At 41.6% G+C, this 15,427-nt stretch overlaps 1 protein-coding gene across 1 annotated transcript in view; it reads left to right on the top strand.

Annotated features, from left to right (window-relative positions):
* LOC121400067 (NADPH oxidase 4-like) overlaps positions 1–15,427 on the top strand; it is a 128,209-nt gene that overhangs the window by 6,541 nt on the left and 106,241 nt on the right. The window contains 1 exon segment of the mRNA XM_041582725.1: positions 12,917–13,027. Within this exon segment, the coding sequence (XP_041438659.1) occupies positions 12,917–13,027 (111 nt within the window).

The raw sequence follows: 15,427 nt of genomic DNA, 5'->3' as shown, positions 1-15,427 counted from the left end.
GCTCCTGTTGCCAGTGTGTTCAAGACAGACTCAATTTGCACAACTACTCCATCTCCATCCCCTCTTATCAGGAGCGTTTGTTTTAATAGAGGGGAAGAGCTCTGTATAAACAAGGTGGCTGTTTAAAGGGATTCTGTCATGATTTTTATGACACTGTTTACACTGCAAATAATTCACTCTACAATATAAAAGTTCATTCCTGAACCAACAAGTGTTTATAGTTGTAATATTGGTGTGTAGGTGCATCTCATTGTCCCGGGTCATAAACTTTCAGAAAGAGCCAGCACTTTAGGATGGAACTGCTTTGTGGCAGGCTGTTGTTTCTCGTACTCAATGTAACTGAATGTGTCTCAGTGGGACCTGGATTTTAATATTGGGTGTTGTTCTTAGATCTACCAGGCAGCTGTTATCTTGTGTTAGGGAGCTGCTATCTGGTTACCTTCCCATTGTTCTGTTGTTAGGCTGCTGGGGGGAAAGGGAGGGGGTGATATTACTCTAATTTGCAGTACAGCAGTAAAGAGTGACTGAAGTTTATCAGAGCACAAGTCACATGACTGGGGGCAGCTGGGAAACTGTCAATATGTCTAGCCCCATGTCAGATTTCAAAATTAAATATAAAAAAATCTGTTTGCTCTTTTAAAAAAGCGGATTTCAGTGCAGAATTCTGCTGGAGCAGCGCTATTAACTGATGTGTTTTGAAAATAAATTCTACCTGCTTATGGGTTGCTATGGGTTACTGAACCAGGGCCTTTTATTACCTAACCCCATACGGACATTGCATGCAATAGCAGATTTTAATTGTGCTCCTTCTCCCACAATTGCTCTGCAGGACAAAGGGGGTTTGAGAATAAAAGTACTTTCACTGCTCTTCACTGATCAATGTTGGAAATAATAAAAACCACGGAAATTTCTCAAATAAAAAATAATTGGCCCTTTAAGTGATGGTGTTTCAGTCAATGCTGCATATCTGTAACTTCAACAGGGCTATTTGTATAACAACGTAAGTGTACCTTTAAAAGTTTAGACTTAACAAACATTTAAATTATGCACCACCCCCTGGGGGCCTATAGTAAATCTTAAAACCAAAGAATTTGGCAGTAAATTATATCATCAGGGAGTGAGCGGATCGACTGTAAGACACTGTAGGGAGCACGTTCCTATCCCCAGACAGAAGAACTATCTGATTAACAGCTGGGTTTATTGTCAATAACATGCCTGGAGCCCCCTGTCCATAGGAACTTCATATTATCACAGCAGTGACAGCAGGGGCTTATCTTCAGTTTAATGTCTCTCATTTCAGGTCTTCATCCAGATTTCCTGGGGGAGAGGACTTTTTTTTATCTCCTCTCTCTGCCTCTCGTCTCAACTTCAAGCATCAATGTCTGATTCCCACCCTATAATGTGGTGTATCTGCTACGTCTTTACCTCCAGACACTGGATCCTATCAGGGAATGGGACTGAAATGTTAAGGTGGCCATACACAGGGAGATCCACTTGTTTGGCGATGTCGCCAAACGAGCGGATCTCTCCTCGATATCGGGCTGATCTGATCGTGGGCCCTAGGACCCCAACGATTGGATCTGAATGGAGGCCAAACGGGGAGGACATATCGGTGGACAGCATCAAAGAAAAGTTGCGGCCGTGATCCAATGGGATCTGGTCTGTCGGCAGCTTTTATCGGCCCGTGTATGGGGTGTAAGACGCTCCGGGAGATTGCCGAAATACCTTACCTCCCAGCGCGTCTCTCCAAAGTTGTTTATGCGCAGGCACGCACTTCCGGGTTCAGGGCCAAATTGACTCTGGTGCTGGACGCAGAACGCCATGACACTCGCGTTGTGACGTCACGTGTTGTGACGTCACATAAAGGCCCCGAATTAGAATTTTTGGCACCACCTTTAAAAAGCCAGTCCTCCATTTTGTGAGTGCCCAAGCTGATTTCAGTTTACTGTTCCTGCTGAAGCGTTGATATTGTGATTTGTATTCCTGCTTTTTTACTCCGGCCTGACTTCTGACTCCGATTCTTGCTGCCTGCCTTGACCCATTGCCTGATTCTCAACCACGTCTTGTCTTGTCCTGCCTCATTTACAGACATTTTATTATACGTACTTTCCTTGTTGGTTTCCGCAGCAGAAAGCCCGGGGCCCCAAGAAGGCGTTGGTGAACACTGGAATCCACAGGGATTGCCTATGCATGAGAGTGTACCCACCATCGTTCAAGGTTCCTGAGTACGAGAACGTTACATGGGGCCTTAATTCATGTCTAGAGATATCGCCCAGGACTCTCCCACTCTAGGGCTCTTTATCTCCTGTGTTCCTGCAGATGGTTGACTATCTTGGGGCCCACGTGGACATCAAAACCTATTGCTTGGAACCCCGAACAGCAACATTTTCTGGGCCCCCTGTTGCCCGACCACCCCAGCCCAGCACCCAAGCCCCACCGCAGATCCTGCGCACACACCACAGACATCAATGCTAAAAAACGGTAACCCCCCCACTCACAAGTTATAAAAAACATTGATGGTCAGGGCCCCCCTTAAAAGTTAAAAAAAAACATTAATGGTCAGGGCCCCCCCTAAAAGTTAAAAAAATCATTGGTGGTCAGGGCCCCCCTATAAATTTAAAAAAAAAAACAATTGGTGGTCAGGGCCCTCCTACAAGTAAAAAAAATCATTGGTGGTCATAGAATAGTTTAAAAAACATTGGTGACCAAAAAAATCAAAACACATTGGTGTTCAGTGGAACTTATCTTTGGTTCTTCTTCAGCTTCTTCGGCTCATTTCGTTGCTTCGGGACTTTAGCTCTTCAGGACTTCGGCAATTCCGGGCTTCAGCAATTGGGGATATTCGGCTCTTTCGCATCACTTCCTCGCTGGTAAGGGGGGCCCGGCTAATTTAAAAAGTGCAGCACAGCCGGGTCCTCCTTTAGGCCCGGGCCTGGTACAGTTGCACCCCCTGATGGCGGCCCTGGTTACACTCCAGTACTTTGTGCTACACTGAATATGTTCTGTTAACTGAAGCAGTGGTCAGATCAGTTCAGACGTGTTGTGCAGGAAGCTTTAGAGGAATGTCATACAGGAGACATATTTTAGTAAGAAGGATAGAATAATGTGTGCAGTAGTAAAGAATATCGTCAGTAGAGAAAAACCTGAAAGAGACAGCTCCAGCTTACCACTATTCCCCTGGCCAGGTGCTCAGTCCTCAGGTTCCCGGCTGTGACCATATAACAAACTCCACAAACGGACGGCATTTCTGGACAACGGTTTAGTGTGTAGCAGACTGCTGGAAATTGCTTAAAGCGTTTCGGATGTGAATCCCGTAATCATAGGCTCCTACACGTTAGGCAATTTCCAGCAGTCTGCTACACTAAACCGTTGTCCAGAAGTGCCGTCCGTTTGTGGAGTTGTTATTAAGTGAAGAATATCGCAGTCCCATTAGGTAACAAAAAAACAATAGAGGAAAGTGGTGAGGAAACCAAACCAAATACTGATGGACTGGACCAGCGGAGTACCAGAAAAATTTTAGCCCAATTTTTAGCCCAAATTTCCACCACTCAAGTGGCAGTTGTGATCTCTAATATAGTGGGCCTAAGCTTAAATATACTTTACACACACTTCATGCACACGCTCAGATTCGGGGAGATTAATCGACCGTCGACTAATCTCCCTGAACTGCCTCCCACCGGCTAGAATGTAAATCGCGGGTGGGGTGGAACTCAGAGTGCTTCGTTTTTCCGAAGTCACCCAGGGTTTCCCCGTGAGGCAACTTCGGAAAACAAGTGGGCTTTAATTGCCATCCTGCCCAGGGCCGGAACTAGGGGTAGGCAGAGTAGGCACGTGCCTAGGGCGCAAAGCTTGGGGGGCGCCAGGCACGTACCTTCTAATACTGCCTACCCCAGTCCGGGCCTCTGAATCCGACTTGTTCCTGTGCGCCTATGAGGTGAATGAGTAACTCGTGTCAGAGGGAGGGGTTGGTGCGGTGGTTCAGCGTGCATGCGCGCGCTCATGTAGTAGCGTTCGGCAGAGGGGCATTGTGGCTGGCTGGGTTGCCTGGGGTGCCCAGCTGGCCTGGCCCGGCCCTGATCCTGCCGACGATTTACATTCTAGCTGGTGGGAGGCAGTTCAGAGAGATTAGTCGCCTCGAAGAACAGGGCCGTTCCTGCCATGAGGCAAGGTGAGCATCTTGCCTTAGGCGGCAGTGAACGGCCAGTTACAAGGGACGGCAGAGAGCCGCCTCCTGTAACTTTAAGAGCAGAATTTCCTGTTTTTAAACCGGAAATCCGGCTCTGCTAGTGCAGAAAGCATAGTATGCGCTTGTTGCGCTAGCGATGCAGCCCCTTTTGACCCGCTCCGACGCTAAAATTTTAAGTGCGGAGTGGGAGAGTGGGGCGACATTGGGGTTTCTGCCTCAAGCGGCAGCAGCCCACGGATCGCCCCTACTGAAGAAGAGGAGATTTGTCACTGGGCAACTAATCTCCTTGAATCTGCCCGTGTACCCTGACCCTAAATGCTATAGAAACTGTTTGTGGAAGTGAGAGTCTGTGCTACAAAGTCACTAGTAGGGAATAACTAGGTATAAACGGCTCTGCTGGTGACTCTTGCTTAGTCATCTGGCACATGGCCCTGGACACACGAGAGCCCCGTGCATTTTTGATAAACTTGATCTTTGCTAATGGGAGGGGGGGGGGAATGTTTCCGATATCCCGGCTTTCCAGTGACCTCATTATGTAAACGTGGGAATGGGCCAAGAAGCCTCAGGATACACTTGTGACTCACACGTCTCACCTCTCAAGCAGCTGTTGCACTCGCTCTCTATCTGCTCTTCTTATAGGGACAATCAAATAACCAAGCAAAACTACCTTTACAGCTGGAATGCAGATGCATCACTAATAAGGCTGCTATTTAAAGGCCATGCGTTTCCTCACATTTATTTAATCTATTCTTTATACTTCCTTTACACTTCCTCCTAAGGCAGCAGCGTCCAGCTGTTTCCCATCACCAAGCCAACTGTCTCGGATATTTTTTGACATAAGATGATGTTATAAAAAATAAATAAAACAAGCAGAACAATTGTCCAAGCAGGAGTCTTGAGAATCTTGTTGTTCACCTTTAAAGGAGAACTTCAACCCAAACCGTAAAACCCCCCTACCCCCGACCCTACCTAGACCCCCCTCCCTCCTCCCCCCCGCCTACCTGGTACCCGGGGTAAATGCCCCTAACTTTTTACTTACCCCTCCGTGCAGATTCTGTTCTCGGGAGTTCACAGCAGCCACTTTCTTTTCTTCTGTAAACTTCAGAAGCAGAGCGGAGTTTGGCACATGCACAGTTGGAATAATCTTCTGGTCCCGAGCAACTGCGCATGTGAAGAAAGTCACGAAAATTTCCAAAAAAATGTTTGCGACTTTCACTGCAAGTGCAGTTGTCCGAAGAATTCTCCTTTAAAGGAGAAGGAAAGCTAGTGAAGCAGTTCATTGCTAATAGATTAGCCACAATAGTGCAAAATATAAAACTACTGTATATTTATTCTGCAGAATGCTTTAAGATACCTGAGTAAACAGCCCTAGAAGCTCTCTGTTTGTTTAGGATAGCAGCTGCCATATTGGCTTAGTGTGACATCACTTCCAGCCTGAGTCTTTCCCTGCTCACTTACAGCTCTGGGCTCAGATTACAACAGAGAGGGGAGGAGGGAGGGAGAGAGAGAGAGAGAGAGAGAAGCAAACTGAGCATGCTCAAACCCTAGCCCTGGAGGTTTAAGCTGAAAACAGGAAGTCTGATACAGAAGCCCATGAGTACACAATAGAAGGAAAGAAATGCTGGGTTTTGTTTTGACAGAGGACTCAGAGCAGCATTACTTTGAGGGTTTACTGGGTATTTATATAGACCTTTCTGATAAAGCTTACTTACTTTAGGCTTTCCTTCTCCTTAAGTTACCTTTAGTATGTTATAGAATGGCTAATTCTAAGCAACTTTCAATTGGTCGTCATTATTTATTTTGTATCATTTTTCAGTTATTAGCCTTCTCTGTTTGACTCTCTTCAGCTTTCAAATGGGGGTCATTGACCCATCTAAAAAACAAAAGCTCTGTAAGCCTGAAAATGTAATGTTATTGTTACTTTTTCTTACCCATCTTTCTATTCAGGCCTCTCCTATTCATATTCCAGTCTCTTATTCAAATCAATGCATGGTTGCTAGGGAATTTGGACCCTAGCAACCAGATTGCTTGAAATTACAAACTGGAGAGCTGCTGAATACAAATCTAAATAACTCAATCACTACAAATAATAACAAATAAAAACCAGTTGCAAATTGTCTCACAATATCCCTCTCTACATCATACTAAAAGTTAATTTAAAGGTGAACAACCCCTTTAAGGGCCACCTCTAATCTGCAGCCCCAGCTGTACAGCCTTTTGTCTATAGACATCCCTATTAGAGGTTCAATTATACCCTTACATTTTCCTGCAGATGGTGTAAAAGCCTTTAAGTCAAAATTCAGAGGGGTATTTACTAATCTACTAATCTAATTTTTTTTTATTATAATAAAGTCAACCTAACTCCCATACATGAACTGAACTCATTCTTCAATAATTCTTGTCGAAAAGTAGATGCTAAAAAGTTGCAACAAATTCATGCATCAATTCGAATCGTCCGACTTTATCGGATTATTGCCGCGACTGTATCAGACAAAACCATCAGGAATCACGATGTGTAAGAAACAACTTTAGGGGCCATTGACTTCTACATAACCTCAACGGGTTTGAGATGGAGTATTTTCGTATTCGGATTTTTAGAAGCTTTGGGTTATAATAAATCTGTAAAAATTCTAGTTTTCCCTTTAAAACTTGACCAGAAAATTTTGAGGCTTAATACATAGGCCCATAGTATGTTATGGAATGGCCAATTCTAAGCAACTTTTCAATAGCCCTTAATTTTTTTCTTTTTTTGTAGTTATTGAAGATTTGCCTTCTTCTGACTCTTTCCAGCTTTCAAACGGGGGTCGCTGACCCCATCTATAAAACAAATGTTCTGTAAAGCTACAAATGTATTGTTATCGCTACTTTTTATGACTCATCTTTCTATTCAGGCCTCTACTATTCATATTCCAGTCTCTTATTCAAATCACTGCATGGTTGCTAGGGGAATTTGGACCCTAACAACCAGATGAAATTGCATACTGGAGAGCTGCTGAGTAAAAAGCTAAATAACTCAAAAACTACGAATAATAAAAAACAAAAACAATTGCCACTTGTCTCAGAATTCACTCTCTACGTTATACTAAAAGTTAATTTAAAGGTGAACAACCCCTTTAAGAATAACTGAGGCTCTGGGGTCACAGAGAACAGAGGGAGGACACATGGTTACTAGGGTAATTTGGACCCTGGCAACAAGATTGCTGAAATTGCAAACTGGAAAGCTGCAAATGTATTGTTATCGCTACTTTTTATGACTCATCTTTCTATTCAGGCCTCTACTATTCATATTCCAGTCTCTTATTCAAATCACTGCATGGTTGCTAGGGAATTTGGGCCCTAACAACCAGATGAAATTGCATACTGGAGAGCTGCTGAGTAAAAAGCTAAATAACTCAAAAACTACGAATAATAAAAAACAAAAAACAATTGCCACTTGTCTCAGAATATCACTCTCTACGTTATACTAAAAGTTAATTTAAAGGTGAACAACCCCTTTAAGAATAACTGAGGCTCTGGGGTCACAGAGAACAGAGGGAGGACACATGGTTACTAGGGTAATTTGGACCTGGCAACAAGATTGCTGAAATTGCAAACTGGAAAGCTGCTGAATAAAAAGCTAAATAACAAAAAAAAACCCCACAAATATAAAAAATGATAAAAAATTAAATGGTGTCCAGTCGACACTTCTCCCGTTTCACTTCGCCGAAAATTTAGCGAATTTCCCACAAAATTAGTGAAACAACGAAAAATTTGTGAAACTCGAGATGCCTGCGTACAAAATTTTTTGGGCACAGCAAATTTTTGCGGGAGTGTTGTGAATAATTTGCCGGCGCCGAAACACAAAATTTGCCACCACTTCGCGCCAGGCGAATTTATTCGCCATCCCTAGACACTGATGGTGGGGTCATGTACAACCTCTTCTCTGGACACAAGTGTAAAGAGGTCAAAAACTCACCCCTTACAATACATTTGTAGCCTTACAGAGAATTTGTTTTTTTAAATGGGGTCAGTGAGCCCCCATTTGGAAGCTGGAAACAGTCACAAGGTGATGGCAAATAATAAAAAACATTTAAATAAAAGGATATGAAGACCAATTGAAAAGTTGCTTAGAATTAGGGATGCACAAATACAGGATTCAGTTGGGATTCGGCCAGGATTCGGCCTTTTCCAGCAGGATACGAATTCGGCCGAATCCTTGAGCCTGGCCAAACTGAATCAGAATCCTAATTTGCAAATGCAAATTTGGAGGCAGGAAATCAGATTAGTTTCATCACAAAACAAGGAAGTAAAATATTTTCCCCCCACTTTTTCCTTTCCCTTCCCTAATTTGCATATGCAAATTAGGATTCGGTTCGGTATTCGGCCAAATCTTTCACAAAGGATTCGGCCAAATCCCAAACAGTGGATTCGGTGCATCCCTACTTAGAATTAGCTTTTCTATAACATACTAAAAGTTAACCTAAAGATGAACCACCCCTTTAAAGGAGAACTATACCCACAAACAATGTAGGTCTCTATAAAAAGATATTGCATACAACAGCTTATAAGTAAAACCCTGTTGTGTGCCATTGGCTAATAATAAATAGAAAACTTTAAAAAAACAAGGGCCGCCCCCTGGGATCGTACGATTCACAGTGCAGACAAACATACCAACAAACCATACATGTTAGATCACATGAACCAATTAACAGACAGAGTTGTGTATTTTGCTTCCACACTTCTTCCTGTTACAGTTAGAGCTGCAGTATTTCTGGTCAGGTGATCTCTTCCTGTTACATTTAGAGCTGCAGTATTTCTGGTCACGTGATCTCTGAGGCAGCACACAGACCATCACAAAATGGTGGTTCAAGGCAAGAGATGTAAAAGGGCAAGATTTACTTAAATATATATTCCAGTTTGGTAAGATTCTTTAATATGCCACTTAATATGATATAAACTATCTGTTGCTTATGTGTTTATTTTGGGGGTACAGTTTTCCTTTAATAATCAGTGCACTACAGAATGCAGTTCATTCGATCAGCCGCTTCTCCTTACGGCAACTCTTCAGGCAGACAATTTGCCCTGTAACCGTCACGAGAGCCTCGCTGCTCATATAGAGCATTTCGGCTTTATTTCCCATGAACGCGTGAATAGATATTTTCAGCCTTAGCAGTATATGAAAAGCGAAAGTGAAATGTTAAATGCAAATGCAGGAAGATTAGTCTGACAGACGGACGTCCTCGCGCAACCTCTTTGGTTCCCGTTAAGTTCTGGCTGCCAGAAAATAAAGGACACATTGACCTTTGGAAGGATTTCTCTGTGCTTTTCAAGGAATTATTCAGCATGCAGCCAACTTTTATGATCTGATTTAATTTGAATGCGAAGGTCAGAAGGAAACCTGCGATACTTATTATTGTGCCGCCAGACAAAAGTAATCATTGTTCCCTAAACCACTTTTTTGTTGGATTCTGTTTTTGACAATTTTATAAATAAATTGTTTAGTTATTAAGATTTTATTTGTAGGGATAGATTTACTAAAACTGCCTGGCCGACCCCCTCACCAGCTTATAGCCACACCCCCTATGCTTAGATCTGAACTTCCTCCACTCCCCCTCTCAGTGGGGAATCCCATCTGGCTGCAATTGCTTGAATGCACCCCAATAATCTGTAATCAAGCCTCTGTATCTTCCCTACTCCAGCCTGCCACCACTGGTCACCACTAGTGGAACTAAATCTGTAGAATTCAAAGTGGGTTGAGTATCATTTGCTTGTAAATCAGTAGCTCAGGTTTTAATAAAATAAAAAGACTTTATTAGGACATACAAGAAGCCTAATGCGTTTAATGCCTAAATAAGCACTTACTCATAGACTCTTAGGAACTAAATCTCCCACAATCCCCTGGGAACTAAACTCCAAAAAGGAACCCATTCTTGCCATGGCCCCATCCATCCACCTTTCCTATTTAGTCCCAATTGACCCATTTATTTTAACCCCCAAGTGAAGCTTTTCCATAGACAGTAATTATCAGTAAATTAATCCTAATGCCAAAATTTTTTTGGCAATTTGTCTATCGATATTTTCCCATAATTTAATACATTTTGGAAATTGTATTTGCAAAGTAGAAACTAGTCTTGCGCCAAAACAAAAGGGATTTCACTTTTCATATAGGGGAAGATTTAACCAAGGTCGAAGTGAAAATTAGAATTTGAAATTAAAATTTCGAGCTAATTTTTGTGTACTTTGAATAGGAAGTAGTCCAAATTCTATTTGTATTTGAAAAAAAAATGGAAAATTTTCTAATTTCGAAAAGTATCATGTACTGTCTCTCTTTAAAAATTCGACTTCGACCATTCGCCATCTAAAACCTGCCGAATTGCTGTTTTAGCCTATGGGAGACCACCTAGAACCTACTTGGAATCAATTGGTGGACTTTGAAAAATCTTCGAATCGAATGTGCTATTACTTCGATTTAATTTCAGTTGGTCTTGTTGAATTCTAATTTGAAGTTTTTCAAATTCGAAATTCGACCCTTGATAAATTTTCCCCTAAGATTCATTAGCACTTTCATCGTGGGTGCAAACAGACTCAACTTTTTGTAAATCAGCCCCTAGGATGTAGATTTAAGCTCACATAATAGCTGGAGAGAAAAAAAGTGAAAAAAGGGTACATTTACTAAAGAGCGAAGTGGCTAACGCTAGCGACCGTCGTTGCCACATACAGGGACATCGCCAGTTGCAGGCGCCAATTCGCTAGTGACACAGACCATTGCTAGCGGTCGTTTGCACTCTATTGCCATGGCGACTTTTCAACCTGGAGAACTGACGTTAGTCCGCAAATTCACTGAAGTGCGGATTTTACTGAACGTTACCTCTTTCGCCAGAGTTGCCTTTGCCACCTCACTATGAAATGCTCATACAGCCGAAGTAACGCTAGCGAAAAGTCGCCAGTGTTTGACGCCCGGGACGAAACTCCGCATTTTAGTGAATTAACATATTCGTAGTGTATTTGCGCCTGACAAAGTGGTGTGTTGGGTGCGAAGCTGAGGCTGGCGAAAATTCGCCCGTTAGTGAATCTGCCCCATCGATGGGTTTCAAATTGAGATGAGATCTCACAGTTTATTACGTGAAAACTGTATTTAAGTCTATGGGGAAAATACTGGAACTGAATTTGGAGGAACGTTTTTTTTCTCCACAAATTGAATCTCGTCCATGAGTTTTCACGTGATAAACTATGAGATAAATTTTTCTCACTTAATTGAATTTGGCCCTATGTTTTGTGGATCACTTACTAACTGGCTGACTGGGCATTGAGTTCTAGTTAAAACTGCTGCGCCTAAAACTGCTGTAGTCTTGAGCCGATTGGATCAAGCTGAAGCCCAAGTAGGTATCAGTCAGGAATGGAGACAGTTACATGGGCCAATGATCTCAGTCATGAAAAAGCTGAACGGGCGGATAGTGTACACTTGTTGCATGGGATTCCATTAGAGGATAAGTAAACCTTAAAAATAAGTGAATGTATAATTGATGAACGTGTTATTCTAAGCACTTTTGTAATGTACATTTATTAATTATTTTTATTTTGTTCCAAGATATTTAAAGGGATACTGTCATGGGAAAACATGTGTTTTTCAAAATGCATCAGTTAGTAGTTCTGTTGCAGCAGAATTCTGCACTGAAATCCATTTTTCAAAAGAGCAAACAGATCTTTTTATATTTAATTTTGAAATCTGACATGGGGTTAGACATATTGTCAGTTTCCCAGCTGCCCCCAGTCATGTGCTTTGAAAAACGTTAGTCACTCTTGACTGGGGCAGCTGGGAAACTGACAATATGTCTAGCCCCATGTCAGATTCAAAATGAAATTTAAAGAAATCTGTTTGCTCTTTTGAGAATTGGATTTCAGTGCTGAATTCTGCTGGAGCAGCACTATTAACTGATGCGTTTTGAGAAAAAAAATATGTTTTCCCATGACAGTATCCCTTTAAGGTTACATGTATTATTAACATCAATGAATTGTGTTACAACAGCACCACCTGCTGGTCATTTTCCCACCAGTCTGACCACCAAGTAGTCAAGGAAGTTGTCAGAGAAGAAAGAGGCTGCTCTGATGTTCTTCTGCTTAGGAAAGATGTGAGAAAGGTTTCTAATTTTTTTCGTAAGCAGAAGAACATCAGAGCAGCCTCTTTCTTTTGTCCGCCTTGAGTTAACTTTTAGAGTGATATTCTGAAACAATTTGCTCTTGTTTTTCATTTTTTGTTATTTGTGGTTTTTGAGTTATTTAGCTTTTTATTCAGCAGCTTCTCAGTTTCGCAGTTTCAGCCATCTGGTTGCTGGGGTCCAAATTACCCTAGCAACCATGCAATTAATTGAATAAGAGACTGGAATATGAATAGGAGAGGCCTGAATAGAAAGATGAGTAATAAAAAGTAACAATAATAATAAATGTGTAGCCGTACAGTGCATTTGTTTTTTTTAGATGGGGTCAGCGACCCCCATTTAAATGCTGGAAAGAGTCAGAAGAAGAAGGCTTATACTTTAGAAACTATAAAAAATAGATAATGAAGACGATGGAGAAGTTGCTCAGAATTGGCCATTCTATAACATACTAAATTTAACGTAAAGGTCAACCACCCCTTTAACCTTATCCATTTCTATATCCATATATATTGCCTAATACAACCATTTAGTTGAGGAAATTGTCATCTCGCTTTCAGTGATTTCTGTGTCTCTCTCATTTGCTGCATTTGTTCAGTTAGGGTTGTGTGTGAGCAGAGCCTCCGCGTCCGTCCTCAACCTCAACTGCAGTCTGGTCCTCTTGCCCATGTGCCGCACTGTCATTGGCCTGCTCCGGAGACCCAAAATGGTAAAGATTTATTGGGTTATCTATGGCATTTTTGGTTCAAGTTTAATGTGAAATGTATTGATACAGGTAGAGGATCAGTTATCCAGAAACCTGCTATCCAGAAAGCTCCAAATGACAGAAAGCCCATCTCTCATAGACTCAATTTTATTCAAATAATCCAGATTTTTAAAAATGATTTATTTTTTCTCCGTAACAATAAAACAGTACAGGTATGGGATCTGTTATCCAGAAAGCTCCATTACAAAAAAAGCCCATATCCCATAAACTACATTTTAATCCACATTTTTAAAAATGATTTCCTTTTTCTCTGTAATAATAAAACAGTCACTTGTACTTGATCCCAACTAAGATATAATAAATCCTTATTGGAGGCAAAACCAGCCTATTGGCTTTATTTAATGTTTACATGATTTTCTAGTAGACTTAAGGTATGAAGATCCAAATTACAGAAAGATCCGTTATCCGGAAAACCCCAGGTCCCCAGCATTCTGGATAACAGGTCCCTTACTTGTACTTGATCCCAACTAAGATATAATTAATCCTTATTGGAAGCAAAACCAGCCTGTTGGGTTTATTTAATGTTTACATGATTTTCTAGTAGATTTAGGGGCAGATTTATCAAAGGTCTAAGTGAAAATTCAAATTTTAAAAAATTCACACTTGAGCTATTTTTTGTGTACTTCGACTGGGGAATAGTCCAAATTCAATTTGAAAAAAATGTAAAAAATTAAAATTTCGAAACTTATCATGTACTGTCTCTTTAAAAATTTGACTTGGACCATTCCCCATCTAAAACCTGCTGAATTGGTGTTTTAGCCTATGGGAGACCTCCTAGAACTTATTTGGATTCAATTGGTGGACTTTGAAAAATCTAAGTTTTTTGGGGGGAAAAATTTTGAATTGTACGATTCGAAAGTGCTATTACTTTGATTCGTACAATTCAAATTCGATCAAAAACTGACCTATTCAGCCAAAAAAAACCTTATATTTAATTTTGGTTGGTCTTTTTGAATCGAATTTCGACGTTTTTCAGATTCATAATTCGACCCTTGATAAATCTGCCCCTTAAAGGGGAAGGAAACCTCTTCGGCGCTAACCCCCCTCCCGTGTATTGCCCCCCTCCCTTCTTCCTGCTTTGACCGGCGCATGTGCAGTAGGATCATTTCGCCGGTACGATCTACTGCGCATGTGCGTGACTTTTGGCGCATGCGCAGTAGATCCGTACGGCGAGATGCTCCTACTGCTCATGCGCCAAAACGCCGGTCAAAGGAGGAAGAAGATCGCGTGGAAGAAGATGTCGGCTGTGAACTCCCTGGACTGGACCTGCGCAGAAGGGTAAGTAACAAGTTAGGGGCATTTGCCCAGCGGGAGGAGTAGGCCAGGGGGGAGGAGGGAGGGGGGGCAATACACGGGAGGGGGGAGGGGGTTAGCGCCGACGAGGTTTCCTTCCCCTTTAAGGTATGAAGATCCAAATCATGAAAAGATCCATTATCCGGAAAATCCCAGGTCCCGAGCATTCTGGATAACAGGTCCCGTACCTGTACTTTGTACTTGATCCCAACTAAGATATAATTAATCCTTATTGGAGGCAAAACAATCCTATTGGGTTTATTTAATGTATAAATGATTTTCTAGTAGACAAGGTATGAAGATCCAAAATACAGAAAGATCCTTTATCCAGAAAGCCCCAATCCCAAACATTTTGGATAACAGGTCCCCTACCTGTATACAGTGTTTAATTTATTAAAGGGGAACCTTCACTAAACTGATTTTTCTTTATGATGCAATGCATTAAAAAAGAATTCCAAAAGTAGTCAGGAAAGTTAATCCTCAAAACAAATGAATGTAAAATTGCTCGGAGCGCTCATCTAAGCATGTTTTCAATTTACATCATTTTTATTCTACCTTTCAAGATATTACCAGTTTAAAAAACTGCTACTCGAATGAATTTGCAAATAACAGAGCCACATGCTGTACATTTTAGTCCGACAAGCTACACTCGACTGAAAATCAGTTTAGCGAGTAAAGCAATGTCTTGTGATGTTGTTCCGCATTGAAGAGTCAAGTGATGTCTCTCTGGTGAGTTATAAGCAAAGCAAAATCACATGACCTTTCTCATGAAATCAATTTTCAGACGACTGTGGCCAGTCGGATGAAATGAACAGCAGGCGGTGCAGTTGTTTCAGATTCATGTATATGTTAGCAGTTTAAAAACTTCAAATATAGTCTAATATCTTGAAAACTAGAGAAAAAAAAATAAACTGTAAAAATGAAGGACACTGAGCAATTTTATATTCATTTGATAAAAAAAACGGTCAGGGTGGAGGGGCAAGGAGCAGGTCTGGCTCGGTGGGGCGGGGTAGGATCGTTGAGGACCAAGGCCCACCATTTCTTTTTCAA

This window comes from Xenopus laevis, chromosome 2L, assembly GCF_017654675.1.
Source record: "Xenopus laevis strain J_2021 chromosome 2L, Xenopus_laevis_v10.1, whole genome shotgun sequence".
Classification (NCBI taxonomy): Eukaryota; Metazoa; Chordata; class Amphibia; order Anura; family Pipidae; genus Xenopus; species Xenopus laevis.
The sequence above is the reverse complement of the archived record's forward strand: the minus strand, read 5'-3'. Positions and strand labels throughout refer to the sequence as shown.